At 39.4% G+C, this 16,609-nt stretch overlaps 1 protein-coding gene across 1 annotated transcript in view; it reads right to left on the bottom strand.

Annotated features, from left to right (window-relative positions):
• Positions 1 to 11,151: 11,151 nt before the first annotated feature.
• Positions 11,152 to 16,609, bottom strand: part of NTF3 (neurotrophin 3) — a 56,393-nt gene continuing 50,935 nt past the window's right edge. The window contains exon 2 of the mRNA XM_051608241.1: positions 11,152 to 14,922. Coding sequence (XP_051464201.1) covers positions 14,128 to 14,922 — 795 coding nt within the window. The 3' untranslated portion in view covers positions 11,152 to 14,127. The remainder of the gene's footprint in view (positions 14,923 to 16,609) is intronic.

Raw genomic sequence — 16,609 nt, 5'->3', positions numbered from 1 at the left:
AGCTCTGCTTTTCTCCACACGAAGCCATCCTGGCTGAGGGCCTGGCAGGGCCTACTTCAGATAAAGCAGACGGTGTCTTTCCATTCAACCACCTTTCATTCAACCACCAAAGAAAACTTTGTTCTGCCTTGCTGTACAGCTGTTATTTTACAGCTCTGTGTTCCCAGATTAAGGAATCGGTTATATTTATAACTTGCAAAATGTCTTTCCCATTAGCGCTTTCCTATTTGATCTGCGTGGGTGGCCTTCAGCTTCTTGGCCTCAACTATTCCTTAGCCTTAGTCAATCTTGCTAGTTTATCCTGTCCCCTGCCCAGCCCAGAAATGGTTGATTGTCTTTTACTCAATACATCACCTCTATTGTGAACTGCATGTTTTTATTTGAGGACGGGCATTTTGTCCCCACTGCCAAAAGTCCAAAGAAGTTGTCTCTTCCTCCCTTGCTCTCTCCCATCACTCCTCTGTCTCCCCCTCTTTTTTCACTCTTTGAAGCTGTTTGCCCTGGGCTTTAGATCTCCTAGGCACACTGTCGCATGACCCCTTTTGTTTTCGGTCAGTGTTGGCAGCTTTAACTTCATTTTCAGAGGTCACGCTTGTGCTGAAAACACCTGGGACTTTCACATAACATCTTAAGCTCAAATGCTGGTTTTGTGCTTCTCAGTCCATGTTACTTTCCTTTACCTAACTATGTTTTGTAGGTGAACTGTACTAGTCTTCCAGATCATGAAAAGCTTCTGAAATTGCAGACCACAGTAAGTCTGAAAAAATAAAAATAAAAATAAAAATAATAATAAAAAAAAATATATATATATAAAATCACAGCCATCTCATAGTCAGTGGAGCACCAAGAGCAAAAGGAAACAAATGTATATTAACCTGTGATGAACTATTGCAACTTTTGTTATTTCAAGGGAAAACTGATTCATGTTTTATGAGTACTTGACTCTTGCAGTGCCAGAAATCTCTTACTTTTAATCTATCAGTGCACATCAGCCCAGGAGGCAAGCAGCATGGTCTTCAAATGAGGTTGTGATCCCAACAGAAAAGGAATATATCCTCATTTTGTCCCTCTTTTACATCTGTGAAGGAATCCATCACTTGCAAAGCAGGAATGCCCAGCCTGCAGCATACAAACTGCTCCCAGCCAGCCAAATAATTCATTGCAATCTGGCTTTGGCCACCTTTCCTTAGAGTCCTTCATATGTGAGTGACAGACTAATAAATTAGCCTGGAGAACTAATTAGGAAGGAAAGGAACAGCAGTCTGGTATACCCTGAGTAGCACTCTATAGCTCAACTTTCATTTAGAATTGGTTGACTTTTTTTTTAGAGAATCAGTTGTTTCTTGTGACCGAGATGGTGACTTTTTTAACTACATGGCGTGTAATCTCAGACACTTCCCTGTATTAGTTGTGACAGTTGCCCAGCCCCTCCAAGACAGCCAGGAAAAACAGGGACTTCTAACCAGAACCAGAAATTAACTGTGGAGGAGAGAGGGTTGTGAAAGTAAGTGTTAGTGCTGTCTTAAGAGCAGTTTGCCAGCTTCAGTGACAGCTATTAGTCCCTTTCTTTAGCACCTCTGGTTCTCCGTGGTGAAGGATGCTCACCAATCCTGACAGCAAGGATGACATTAAACAGCATTGAAGTCAAAAGTGCAAGAAGGAGACACACAGGAAGATGCAGAAAGTGCTTTCATTATCCCACATGAAGGTTAAGCATCTGGAGTACTAGTCAGATCACATAAGACAGAAGAAGACAAGTGTTTGTTCATTTATTTCTCCTAGTATCTAGTCTCCTCTCCTGATAAGAACTGTAAACCTCCCTGGACCTCTTGTCATGGTCCTAACCAAATTCTCTGTTCAGTGTTTGAAAGGTCTTCTTGCCTGTTTCCTCCATCTCCTGACAATGAGGTAGTGTTTGTATTTTGCACTGGGTGAGAAGGAGATCTTCAAAGTGCCCCATTAACAAGCATTTACCTTTCTGCTCCTCAAGGGCAGGTCATAGCTCCTCTTCCAACAGGCACCAAGAACTGTGGCTGAGCAAGAGCTAGGAACAGAAATAAGTCTGCCTTGATTGTCTGCATGGTGCTCGCTGCCAGTGAGACAGGAGGCTGGCATCAGATATTTTAATGCAAATGGTGGCACACAACTGCTTGTTTCTAGGATGTGTTTCCCAGGGTTTCCCTGTTGGAGATAGCAGTGGATCCAGATTTAAGGACCTCTACATTTACATTATTACTTTTTCTTAAAAATTCTCCCATGTGTATGAAACTGGGAGATGGGCTGGGGACAATAGTGTTGCACATCTGACACCTTACTTTTTCAGGCCACTTTAGGCCTGACCCACTTCCCACTAGGAGGGATGCATGTGCCTTGGCCTCACATCACCTAGTCAGACAACTTCACACAAAATGCTCATGAATGTGAACTGAGGTGGCTAAACTGCAGATCTGTGTCCCACTCTCTGCCACCCAAGTTACAGCAACAACAATGGAGGGAGCAATACATTTTTTGGACTCTGAGTTTAAGACAGTACGGAGCCCAGCTACCAACAGTGAAAAGGCAAGAGACTCCATTTAAGACACTCCATTTCTAAGTGCATGATGCTTAGTTTCTTTCCTTTTTTAAACAATATAACTTCAGCAAAAGTGTTCATCCTTGCTTGTGGTGAGGGAGAAGAAACAATACTTCTGTGCCAAGGCTGCTATTAGTCCAAGTTCCAGATAAGCAGTCCTATGTTTGAGGAATCCCTCAGCTTTCTGTGTTTACTTTTAATCTTCCATACATTGCTGGAGCCAGATGACAGGGACTTGGAAAGGCTTAGGTCCTCATTGTAGCAACTTGCTTAAGTCTTTGATAGGGTTATATTAATGGCAGAAGAGATAAATTCAGAGAAATCAAAGGGAAGTTTATTTGGGCATGTGACTAGAATATTCATCCAGAGCATTCATTCTAAGCAGCTATATGAATCAGAGTCACTAGCAAGGAGAAAACAATCTCAAACTATTATCCAAAACATTTAATTTTCTGTTTCCTCAGCATCTTTCAGAAAGTGCTGCTGTCAAACCCTTTGTTTGAAGGAAAGAGTCCAATTTGCCTCCAAATATGAGATGTGGGCACCTGAGTACTAAGGTACTTGATCATTTCATCCCAGTTCTGAAGGTCTTTATGAACTTACCCACTGAATTACTTCTTGTCCTGGTTCAGCAAATTTCCAGTTATCTTTGCCTGTAATTTATATTCCTTTCCCCAGCTTCCCATCCAGGTGACTGCATGCACATCCAAGCATATTTGAATGACTATTTCAAGAAAGAATTTGTGAAGTACTGCCAAATGTTTTACTGAACTCTAGCTATTCCTTTATCTGCTGATTTTGTTCTTTGATTTAAGAAAACAAATTATTGGATTTGTTTGGTATGTTCTTCTCTTTATCCTATAAATTCATGACATTTTATTGATCATAGTTCAGTTTCTAAGAACATAATGCAAGATATGCTGGAAATTTATGGAGCTAAAAAGCTTGACAGAAGTTTGTAAAAACAAGCTTCTGTGGACCTTTGATGAAGTGTTAAATGTTTACAGATTACTTGTTGTATTTTGTTTTGGTTTACTTTGTCTTAGACATTATGAGCAAAATTTATGGGATGGTAACTACTAGGTTTGCTCATATTCTTGTTTTGATTGGTTTTTTAATGAATCTCCATTTTTTCCAGTAATAAAATCACTAAGGAACCTTATTATTACCCCGGTCCATAAAAATATTCAACCATGAGTTTAGCTTTAAGCATAGAGTAAATTTTACCAACCTCAAGAAAGCTATTCTTCTCTTTAAAATTGGACATACGATTAAAGGCTACTTTGAATCAAGACCTGTGCAAGCAGGCTGAGTGAACTAGATCCATTTAAATGCAGACCAAGCTATGAAACTGGCTCTCGGTAAATCCTGTGTATTTTTTTGAAGAATGAATCAATAAACCACTCCCACAGCCAGATGGACAGAGTAGGATTACAGGTTTAAGCAAGGAATTTGTTAGAAGTGGTTACTCTGATTATTAGCAGAGATCCACTAAATGTTTAAAGCACAGAAATCTCCCTGACAGCAGAATTTCAGCTCAATCTATTATATTTTACTTTCATAAGAAAGGAATGGATTTTACAAGGCAGTAATGAGAGGGACAAATCCTATGAGAAAATAATTTTTTTATATATATATATATTTATTTATATATATGTATATATAAGAATTATTGCTATTATCAAAGGCCATCTGATCTTTTTTCCTCAAAGATTACAAACTTTTGGATTTATTTTTTTTCACAGCTTCTGCTTTTCTCCCCTAGTGTCCTTGTTAGACTCCATATTTGACTTTCCAGTGTATTTCTTGGCATTAACATTTGTGTTATTTGCTGTATTTGCACCTCCTGAGCTGTAGTTCTTGAGAGCTGGTTGAGTGACAGAGCTCAGAGGGTTGTCATCAATTGTGCAGGGTCAAGTTGGAGGCTGGTAGCCAGCAGTGTTCCTCAAAGGTCAGTACTGGGTCCAGTCTTGTTTAACATCTTCATCAGTGACCTAGATGAAGGGACAGAGTGTATCCTCAGCAAGTTCAGTGATGATACAAAACTAGGAGGAGTTGCTGACACACAAGAGGGCTGTATTGCCTTCCAGTGTGACCTGAACAGGACGGAGAGTTGGGCAGAGAGGAATTTAATTAGATTTATCAAGAACAAATATAAGGTACTTCAACTGGGGCAGAACAACCCCATGCATCAGTATAGGTTGGGTCTGACTTGCTGGAAAGAAGCTCTGATGAGAAGGATCTTGGAATCCTGATAAACAGTAAATTATCCATGAACCAGCAATGTGCCGTTGTGGCCAAGAAGGCTAATGGTATCTTGGGATGCATTAGGAAGAGTGTGGTCAGTAGGTTGAGAGTGGTCATTCTCCCCCTCTGCTCTGCCCTGGTGAGGCCACATCTGGAATATTGTTTTCAATTTTGGGCTCCCCAGTTCAAGAGAGACCTCAAGAGAGAGGAACTGCTAGAGAGAGACCAGTGGAGGGCAAAAAGATGACTGGAAGATTGGAGCATCTCTTTTATCAGGAAAGGTTGAGAGAGCTGGGGCTCTTCAGCCTGAGAGGAGACCTGAGTAAAGTGCATAAATATCGAAGGGGCAAGTGTAAGGAGGATGGAGTCAAGCTCTTTCCAGTAGTGCCCAGCAACAGGACAAGGGGCAATGGGCATAAACTCGAACACAGGAAGTTCCATCAGAACATGAGGGAAAACTTCTTTACTGTGAGGGTGATGGGGCACTGGAACAGGTTGCCCAGGGGGGTTGTGGAGTCTCTTTCTCTGGAGACTTTCAAGACCCACCTAGATGCAGTCATCTATAATGTGCTCTAGGCAATCCTGCTTTAGCAAAGGGATTGGACTAGGTGATCTCTAGACATCCCTTCCAATCCTGATGATTCTGTGATTTATGGAGCCTGCACTGTTCCCACTGAGTAGGTCATTGCTTGGGGGAATGGAATACTTGGTAAACAGTTTGTGGAATAATGAATGACTTTGGGCCTGACAGAAACAGACACTTGAGATTATGTGTAGGCATTGTAATATCTTTGGCATCTATGAAGACTTTATGGAAAAGAAGATGAAGAAGAAAATCTCAAAGAAGTTTTCCAAGCTACAAAGTCAAGCTACATGCCTAGTTTGCAAATTAACTCATTCCTGAAGGCTGGTAGAGGCTACAGAATTGAGGATGTGAGGTTTACCCAAAATGAATCGTTTCAGTTTACTTCAGATAATAGTTCCGGAGTTTTTCTAAGGTAGTAAAAGTTGTCATGTAAATTACACTCAACATTTGATTACTGGAAAAAGTCTGGGAAAGACAAAACATTTCTGGTGAATTAAAAAGAAACTCAGATGGCCACCTCTGTTCTGCAGGACTGGGGTTCTTAATTTTATTTGAGGATAGACTACGGTTGTCTAAAGCAGTTTTGTTTCTGAAAAAGAACATCTTCACTGAGCTTGTAGTGTGCTAATTTTCCAGTGTACCTTGTGTTGAAAATAGCTATGGATTTCAGAGTTTTGCCTGGGCAGTTTCAGAAGGTTAAAGCAGGTGTCACATGACTACATGAAGTTTGGGATAAGTGCAGTTTTGAGCCATCATAAAGCTGCCATTTGCTTCAAGCACATCTCGATTTCCTTCTTGGAGATTTGGTCTCTCGACATAGGCATTTTTGATTAACAAGCCTAACTGCAGTTGCCCAGGGAAGTTGTGGAAGCCCCATCCGTGGAAGTGTTCTAGGGTAGGCTGGTTTGGTCTCTGAGCAACCTGATCTAGTGGGAGGTGTCCCTGCCCATTCAGGGGGGTTGAAACTAAATTATGTTTAAGGACCCTTCCAACCCAAACCATTCTGTGATTCTGTGAAATCTAGCTTTTACTTCTTTCTCATAATTTATTCAAACAAAACAAGACCAAGTGAAACTACATCTGAAAAAAGAAGTAACGTTAATTTAGAATGTTATTTAGCTGGTGTCATGAAAAGCCCCTCGGTACCTGATGAACTGCATTGAATCAATGAGTTCTGACAATAAACCCCCATGAAGGGCAGATATAGTTTAAAGCTGCTACAGCATAGAAGTATAGAGCCCCTGTAATCTATCATATAAAATAATTTTATTGGTATTCATCACATAGCTATGCAGGCAAGAACTATGTAGTACACAGAGAGACTGATCAAGCACAGAGCTCACCATCAGCTTTAAAATGTCACAAGCGTTAACTCCAAACTTAACTGTATCAGTAAAATCTGACTACACCTACTGAAGCCAGGCATTAAACCTGAGTGATACTAGAATAAAGTAGTAATTAGTTGTATGTGTGGTGGTTCTCCCCAAAACTATATTAATGACCTGAACATTTTCCACTATTTAGATTGGCTTTTTCCATACATCCTGGATGCAAGTGAAACTGTTCAAGAATAAATATTGCTGAAAAAAAACCACCCACTTCTGCCTTCCTCTTTAGTCTTTCACTTAATGAGACCCGGATCCAAACAAATTCATGATTGCCTTGATATTTCTTAAACTTGACCTATGAAATGGTGGTGTGGATCCTTCTCTTCAAAGATTCCATAGGAGAAGATGAAGGACCTATGAGATCACAGGATTAGCATATGAGATGATGGAGTTGACTTCATGCTCTCTTTGCCTGGATGCTATGAATGGGGAAGTGTGTAGTGCAGCAGTACTGTTATTGCTCTCCACTTTTGTGCCACTGACACTCCTCAGTCTCCATGGAATTGAGAAACAGAGAGGAAGGAACCATAGAGACTGCTGAGCCCTTCTCCTCAATCCACTCATGGTATTGCCACTTTTCCACTCACATATAAATACTCTCTGAGTCAGGATCTACATCAAAATACTTCACCATATATTTTTGTAGTGAACCACTAACATGATAAGTGGAAATCTGAAGAGAAAATAGATCACTGAATGACTCTACTAAAGGAGAATTTTCCTCTTTCTGTCTAACTTCTACTATCCATCATCCTCATATCCCTCTGAGAAAGCTACATGCAGCAATCATTATTCAGGAACCCACATCTTCATTTATGTGGAAAAAAACACAGCAAAAACCACATGAGTTTGAGAAAAAAACATTCCCATGAGAACTTTCTTTTGCATAACTGCAGTTATCTGATTATAGTAGGAGAAGGGTTTTTTTTCACCTTTACCCTTGCCTAAGACCTTGTTCTGACGTCAAGTGCCAGGAATCCAAGATGGCCAAGATTATTGACCTGGGGCATATATGCCTCTGGCTCAGATCCCTGCTGTCAGGAGAATCACTATGTCCTTACAGTCTATTTTATGTGTTTGAGTGGTCTAATTTTCAAGGAATCAATGTAAAAATTATTGCCCCAACCCTCCCATTTCTTCTACCTTTCAGTTCTCCAGTCAGCCAGTTTCTACCTCCTCAAGACTTCAAACATAAGTCCTTGTCATACCACAGAATAGACATTGTGACTGTGGCAGCTGAGGTCACACTCCCTGCAGTATGTACAAATTTCCTTCCTGGAAGTTTTCTCCTCAGGACATAAATTCAAGGATCATTCTCTGACCTGTGATTTGACTCATATACTGGGATTATGGTGTATGCTCTGTCAGAGATGTAGAAATGAACAACTGTCTGTCTTCTGAACTTAATGGGAATCACATTTAGTACCTTTGTGCAATAACAAAGATTTTTTAAATTGTACTCCATATGAGCAGTGGGCTGTGTCACATTTGAATCTGACTCAAGATATTTTGTAAAAAAAGCTACCATTGAATATTTTAAAACATTTAATCTTTGACCCTCAGAAGCAGATTCTGTCACTGTCACACATTTGATTTAACTATCTACTGTGCAAATGTGAGACTGAAAACTCTTACATTGTCCAGCAACTTCAAAGCCAAATTTCTGCTCCATTACCCACAAAGATTGCACACGGCAAACATCTACAAGCAGTAAGTTGAGGTGCTTGCTACACAAAATACCATATGTAAAACAAACCCAAGATTTGTATTAAAATTCTTTTCTCAGACACTGAGAACATAAATGGAAAACAACCAAAGTTATTTACAGTGCTGGACACAGTATTTTACTGCATAATTAAATGTACAGGTTTGGATTTGTGTGTTTTTTTTTCTTTTGCAAATTGCTGCTAAATAGATGTGCATTAGTCATATCAGACAGTTTAAAACATATTTTAAAACTTAAACCCTTGGAACTAGAAAAGAAATTAATGTTTTTTAGGACACAAATGTTAAAACCTTGGCTTCTTTTTTGTGGTAGATAATTATTTCAAATTAGGCTTCCCCTTACGTATTCAATTTGTATTTAAAACCTTTTGAGCCAAATTCTGCCCTCACTTCACAGCTTCGTAGTCCTAAGTGCTGAAAACAGGTCTAACCAAGAGCAAGACTTGATCATCTGTGTTCAGTGATCATAGTTCATTACTAATCAATGCAGTGGGATTGACCCCAATTAATAGAGGTTCCTTTTCCTATGAATTCATGTTTCAGATGATCTAATGGTATTTCTTTAACCCTTATCACAGGAAGAAAGAGTCTTTCATCTCCTGTTATAGTTGAACAATCTCTCTTGCTTTTCTAACTCTCTACAAGGTGTCTGCCTGGATTTTTCAGTGCTTACCTTCCTTTTCTCCCACCCTCCATGGAAATAGCTTAAAGAGAACTTCGATAAAATCTTAGAGAAAAAGATCATCATACCTTATTCCTTAGCAGCCTTCCCTGGACACATCAGTGTTTTATCTCAAATAGTCTTAAAGTAATTCACAAAGAATGGATCTGGTTTATCAGCAATATTCTCCCCTCCCTACGATGCAGGTAAAGAATAACAACACGCTGTGTTTTAGAGAGGTGACAACTGACATGCTGCAACCACAGCACCTTTTTACAGTAGGTCCATCCAGATTCACGTACGACATGCTTCTGGGCAGGAAAAAATGTGCACTGAGGAACTGTCCTTCTGTCAGAGGTCTGCTTGGCATCTCAACCCTTGGACATACAGGTAGCGGCCCTTCATTATGCAGCCCTTGATCAACTTGCAACTCAAGACTGAAAGCAGAGCAGGAGATTTGGGAAGGTGGATGTAAAGATGGCGTATGGTGGTCTCAGTCTCTTTGCTCGTTGGCTGCTGTGCACACGTTTGCTTCCCAAGCATGATTTAGAGCAGCCTGGTCTTGATCTCACCTAATTGTGTGCCTAACAGCTATAAAATAGGACCTTGTGATCGATATGTCCGGAAACATGAGGTCACGACATCAAAAGGCGAGTTCTGTAGTGAAAGTATGGCTTTCAGGTGTTGCTAGCTTCAAAGCTCAGCAGTAAAACAAAGGAGAAATCTGTATTTGGGAACCTTCATGGAAAGCGTTACCACTTGTTGTTCATCAGAAGTACCAAAGCAGCTAGTAATTAAAATAATAATAATAAAAAAAATAAAATAAATTATCTGTCCCATGAAAGTAATAAGTTTCAGGATTTTTTCACCACCAAGGTGAGTGAAATAATAACTGGGAACGTCGTTGCTGAGCTCTGCAATAACCTGCACAGAAATAATGCACAGACCTACAGCAGTAGCGAATGGCCAACTCTCCCAGGAAAGGTTTGCTTGACTTTTTTGCACCACATCTGTGCTTGCTTTGTCATTCTGCCATCTGCTGTAACCAAATACAGGCAAAGCATTTCAGAAAACAACCCCTCCAAACTTAAAAATGCTCCAACCCGGAGCACAGGTCTTTACTTCTCACAGGCTGTAGTGCTTGTTATCCTCTCCTCCTCCTCATCCCTCAGGCCCCCCTCCCCACATGCGTGATGAATTACATACACGTACCAAGCGTGGAGAACACAGAATCCCATTGATTTTGCCACAATGTTCCTATTAAATTAAACAAATGGTTATGCCCTTCGCTTTGCTGCACAAACGGATTTGCTGAAAGGTCAGAAATAGCAGGTCATTATCATTACAGTTTTATTTTTCAAACTCCCAATCAGACTTGTTTCCTGTTTAGTATTGTCTGCAGATACAAAATGTATAGCTGAGCAAAAGAGTGATTGCTAAAGCATCGAAATAGCAGAGTATGAGCAGAGTGGTTTTTGAGCACACACTCTGTATAGTCCAGTTTCTTCCTGGTGCAGCCGCACAAATCTCTTGGTAGCAGTAAAATTGCTGCACAGACTTCATTCCTGAACACATGTTCAAAGGTGATAAAATAAATGCAGATGGTTTCCCAAAACCACAGTGGAGCATTTTTTTACTGTTACTAAATGGACTGTAAAAAAACTAGGGGAAAAAAAGGATAAAATACAGTTTCACACAGACAGGCAATTTCAGAATAGCATTCGTTTGTTTGGGAGAAAAGCTAAACAAAATGTGTGTTTATATGAACTATTGGCAAAACAATATTGACACAGCATCTGAGCTGCCTAATGGGAGTGAGTTTTAGAATACTCAAATTAATCTAGTGTTGCAAGCTGAATATTTTGCTTAATTACTTTATACATACAAAAAAGTTGGAGAGGAACTTTAAATTAATTGTGCCATGACTGAAGTTGACAATAAAACCATTCCCAGCTACAGTGAAAAAACAGGATTAGGCCTTAACAAATTTATTACAGGCTTTGTTTACAAACATGTTACAAAATTATACAGCATATGCGTACACAGGATTTACAAGAACGCGTAACTGATGTCTGCGATTGCTCTGCTCTCAGGTTGTGATCTGCTGGTTTTTCTTCACAGGGGGCCTGATCCATCTTCCACTGGGGAAGGTGAGAATTTTTCCCTTGACTTCAAAGGAAACTGGATCAGATCCAGAGTGTAATACTTCCGTTCATTGTTATACTGGGGTGGGAAAGAGGCAGCAGATCTAATAACCTTACACACCATGTTTCTTCCTTATTTAATGTGTTTCAAGTGACAGACATTGCATTTACTCTGATAGATTTTTGCTGGCCACTTGTAAAATACTTTGTGTATTGGTAAAGTTAGGAGTCAAAGACTAGTTCCTGTTAAAGGAATTGTTGCTACAAATTGTTTTCTTCGAACGAATAGAGAATGAACCTCCCTTGATTTTCAGTGAGTAGAATAAAGGCATGAGAAGCAACTCCGATGTTTGCATGGCTACAAACCTATATTTTCTTGCCTATCTTCATTAGAATTTGTCTGGATTTACAGTGTTATAAACAAGCATCACATCCACACTGTAGAACCAAGGTAGTTTCCAATTAATGGGATATTTGATCTGTAAGTAACAGCGACTAAACAAGCTCAGTTTGTTTTCTTACTTCCTCTTCTCACATGGAGGTAGATCTATCTAGCATACTGAAGCATAGAGATCCCTAAAGTTAATGATCCATGACAGTATCTGCTCTCAATTAGACTCAGCATCTGAAGATGATCCTTATTTGGGAATTCAGGGTGCAAAATTAGATGTTTAACTTGCAAAATTTTCAGAGTGACAGGACTCCGAAAAATGCGCTTGTCCCTCCAAACTGAAAAATTAATGAATAGTGATTGTTTTTTCCTGTTGAAACTAAAACTTTCCTATTAGTAAAACTAGAAAAAGTTCTGTTGAGGATTCATTTTTTTTAATGTTTGCCAAGAAAGGAGAATGTGGGAAAAATTCTAGTCAGATCTATCAGATACTGAGTTCCTTGTTTGATTTCATACTCTCATTCCTTTAAAAGATTGCCTTCATATCGAATCTCTGAAGTTATTATTGCTTGAAGCAAAGTTAGGGTTTAGTCCCATGAGTTGATGATATTTCATGTGAGATAGGTACTGTGGCCTCATGTTGAAAATTGAGATGGTTCTCAAAACCTTTGTTTGTGGCTTCCCCTGCAGAATTATACCTACACACTCCAACATGGCTTTCAGACTCACTTCTAATGCTTGGCCTCATGAGCAACGTGTCTGGTTCTCCAGTGGATTTATGATGTATAATGCTTTCTGTAACAGATTAGGGGAGACCACACAATTTGGTGCCTTTGATGGCTTGTTTCAGATTTGAGATTGGTTCTCTGGGAGAAAAAAATCAATGAACAAAGGCATCCTGCAACCTTGCTTTTTGAGTACTCTGATTTCATTCTCATTTGTGATGCTGAACACACTACAACAGTGAAAGCTGAACTGTAAAAACCTAAGACCAATAAAGCTGTAATGTTTTCTGAATGGCATTTTTCAGCTCTGACTGTATGTTAAGGTCTAGCTAGACATAGATAACATATGCAGGCCAATCTTAATTCTGTTGACATCCATGACCAGACTCTCATTTATTTTTATGGGAGTGGGATCCCATCCAGGGCATTATACAGCTAATGTATAATAGACTATCTCTTCAAATAGTGAAATTATTGCTGTGCTCAGTGGAGTTACACAATAATACAAAGAGGAGTTTGAGGTATATAGACACTAGCACATTTGTCTGTCCTAAGTAGCAACTCACCTGTATTATTGAAGAGCTTCATTATAACCTTGGGCTACCCGGATGTTAGTCACCAGGCTGCTCAAAAAGCATGTCCCTATTTCATGTCCCTATAAAAGCTACCAGGTTTGTCGAGCAGTTCTACACATTTTTCCCTCTGTGAAAAATGGAGAATGGATTGCTGAGGAGAAGAACATCTTCGTACGGGTGCATAGCTTTGACAGTCATGCCAGGATGGAATATATTTCTTTATTAAAATTTGCAAGCCAAGGGCTCTTTTAATGATAAGACACCACCAGCTTTGTTTCTACTTTAAAAACTCAGATAGAGAGGAATGATGCAAGAATGCAAACAGAAGATAATTGATTTGTGTGAGGAGGAAGAGGCTGAACACAATAAATAGTACACTCTGAAGAAATTATATTAATGCACAGTTTAGACTGGGTCTTAGCTCCAGTAAATTTTTGCTGCAAATATTTCAGACTTTTTTCATATTATTTCTATGATGAGCTGGCAGCATTAGAAACAGTTGCAAAAGCAAATGTGCTTCAAAAACATAAACAAAAGTTACCGGATCATTGGCAGTCATTCTGAAATGTTGACAGAGGGAAAATGGTCATTTAGCTGACAAAACTGGCATCATACACAGACATTGTATTTTATGGCTACTTGATGCCTGTAGCATTGATATAAACTGCAGGCTGCAACACATATTTTGGTCCATTTTTGTTTTGATGATGAGGAGTCAACACTGCATCCAATTAATGTCCTGATTGAGGGATATAAATATGTACACAACTCTTGACATGGATCTGATTTTTAACAAGTTTACTAAATGACAGTCACTGGGTTGACAATACTGAATGAAAAAATACTGATTTTACACAGGTTTTACAGTAAGGTTATGGTATGCTGCTAACAAGCAGTGTCATAAACACAGTCTAAAAAACCCCGGAGCTGCCCACAGCAGATGCACACACCCTTTGCTCTTGTTTACTGAGAGAGAAAGCTTATATACTGTAGATTTGCTGAAGTTTAATAAATAAGGTCAACTTATAATATATAAAACAATATAAACATTTATATGCTACATGCATATCATATAATTTAAAGTAATAATTTATATAGCAAAGAGATGCAGATTTATGTTCTTCCTATTTTCCTTGACAAAGCGCACACGCAGGAGGTGTCTATTCTTATCCACCTCCAGCCTACCAATTTGTTGTTTTCTGAAGTCAGTGCTCTAACGTACGTTTGGGATGTCTTGCATTGGGAGTTCCAGTGCTTGTCATCAATGCCACGGCAGCCATTTTTTACAGGCTTGGCTTCTTTACACCTCGTTTCATAAAAGTATTGCTTAACTGGAGAGTTGCCTGTTTTAATTTCTCCCAGCACAGTTACCTGGTGTCCTCTAATGTCAATCGCAGACGATTTGTCCGTGACCCATAAACTTTCACTGTCACAAACGGAATATTCCCCTCGGTGGCTTTTATGCTCGGCATACCTTTTCCGCCGGGAGGTTCTGTTCACCACCACGGAATTCCCAATATAATCCTCCATGAGGTACAGTGGCGGTGGTTCCAGCGGCGTGTTGTCACTCAAGAGGACTCGAGGAGAGTTGTAGCGTTTCTGCTGCCTCAAGAGGTCTGTATCCATTGAGATAACTGGCTGGAAGTCTGATTTCACATTTTCGTCTCCATCCATGTCTTGCTGAGTGTCTGCTTTCTGCACTGTGTTTTGATAGTTTTCCTTAATATCTACCATCTGCTTAGAAAGCTTGTTTTTCAAAATGTCTGCCTGAATGAGTTTCATAATAAGAGAATTTATAGAATCTTCTGGCAAACTCCTTTGATCCATGTTGGTAGACTGGATGCCACGAAGATAAGTGAGAAATATCACATAAAACAAGATGGACATCACCTTGTTCACCTGTAAGATCTGCAGAGAAACAGAGAATCAATATAAAAACAATTCAATAGGGAAGTTTACTAAATGCTGTAGACTTCAAAAATTGAGATTTGTGTTTAACACGTCTTACATCTGCACATTAGAGATACAGACAGACCACGTGTTTCTTTGAATATAATTTTTCATTGTATTTTATAATGAATGTAACTGGGTTATAGCTTCATTTTTTTCCAGCGTGCCATCTATACTTCATACTTTTCATTATTACCTCACTTTTCCTCTTCCCCTGTATAGTGGCAGATATATCAGTTAGGCCCTTTCTCTACAGAGCAGTTAGCTACTCTTGGGATAGTATTTCCAGCTCTCAGCAGCAGAGATAGGCCAAGTTAGTTCTACACAGTCTGTTTTACAGAGTGGATTAGTTTCACATTTCAAGATTAGCAGATTGTCTAATGGTGTATAATGAAGAACTTCTGACTTTGCTTATTATTGTCAGTTTTTGTTTGCTGAAATCTCATGGATCCCTTAAACTGCTATTCAACCAATGGCTTGTGTTTAACTTTATCTTACTTGTGTCATCATATACTGGAAATAAATACTGTGCTTCAATAGCTTTTTTTCTCTTTCTATCTCTGGTACTATAATGAAAAAAATTCTTGAAGGAAAGGGATGCAGTCGAAGAGCAAGTGGGGTTTCTTATATTTTTAATTCAGAAACCAGTATTTAGACTTCTGCAACAGAAGTGAGAAGTTCATATGGATGCACAGATCGTTTTGTACAGGTTGCTTGCACAGTTGGGGTTTGTGGGGGTTTTTTTCTTTGTTTTTGTTTTCTGATTGGTGTTGTAGTTTTTTTTGGGGCGGTAAGTTTGGTTGGTTGGTTTCGTTTGGTTTTCAGTGAGTTCCTTCATTATGTTTATATGAATTGCAAAAAAATGGATTGTAGTTAGGAATTTGCAAGGACAGATGGAGGACCTCCTTTAATCCACCCCTTGGATTCTTGTTCAAAAAGATCAAAATGGACTCAAGATCAAGAGACTGAAAACTGGCCCTAAAAATGTGCTTTTTCTGTGTACTGTACTTAACCATGAGCAGCTCTATATGGATTCTTGTAGTGTCCCTGTCATTCTATCTTCTGAGCATCTTCTAGAAGTTCTTTTGTCATTTCTAGGCAAATCTTTCTGTTACCTTGTTTATGAAGTTGAGAATTGTGAGTATTCATCTAAGGTGATGGGTTTTTTCCCTGTAGATATCTGTGTATTTTGTATTTGCACTTACATCATGTGGGAACCCCTGTCTGTAGTACTACTTTAAGTGACTCATAACAGTCTTGAACTAGATTCTCCTGTGCTGCAAACATGTACACTACTCTTCAGACCACTAGCACTCTGGGATGAAGACACAGAGTTATAGAAGACAGAACAGATGGAGATGGACGAATCCTCAGTAGATCATCTAGTCCAATCACCCTGCTCAAAGTCAGCTAGATCAGCTTGTACAGGGCTGTGCCCTGTCAGGTTTTGAATATCTCCATGGATGGACACTCTGCAACCCTTCTAGGCAAACTGTTTCAGCGTTTCACCACCCTCACAGTAAAACATCAAACCAAACCACTCCAACAAAAAAAAAAAAACCCAGCTCATGTTTCAGTATTATTTCCTGTATCTCAAATTGGGCCCATTGCTTCTTGTCCTTTCTTGGGACACCTCTGAGAAGAG

Source organism: Apus apus, chromosome 1, assembly GCF_020740795.1.
Source record: "Apus apus isolate bApuApu2 chromosome 1, bApuApu2.pri.cur, whole genome shotgun sequence".
NCBI lineage: Eukaryota > Metazoa > Chordata > Aves > Apodiformes > Apodidae > Apus > Apus apus.
This window is presented reverse-complemented; position numbering and strand designations above follow the sequence as displayed.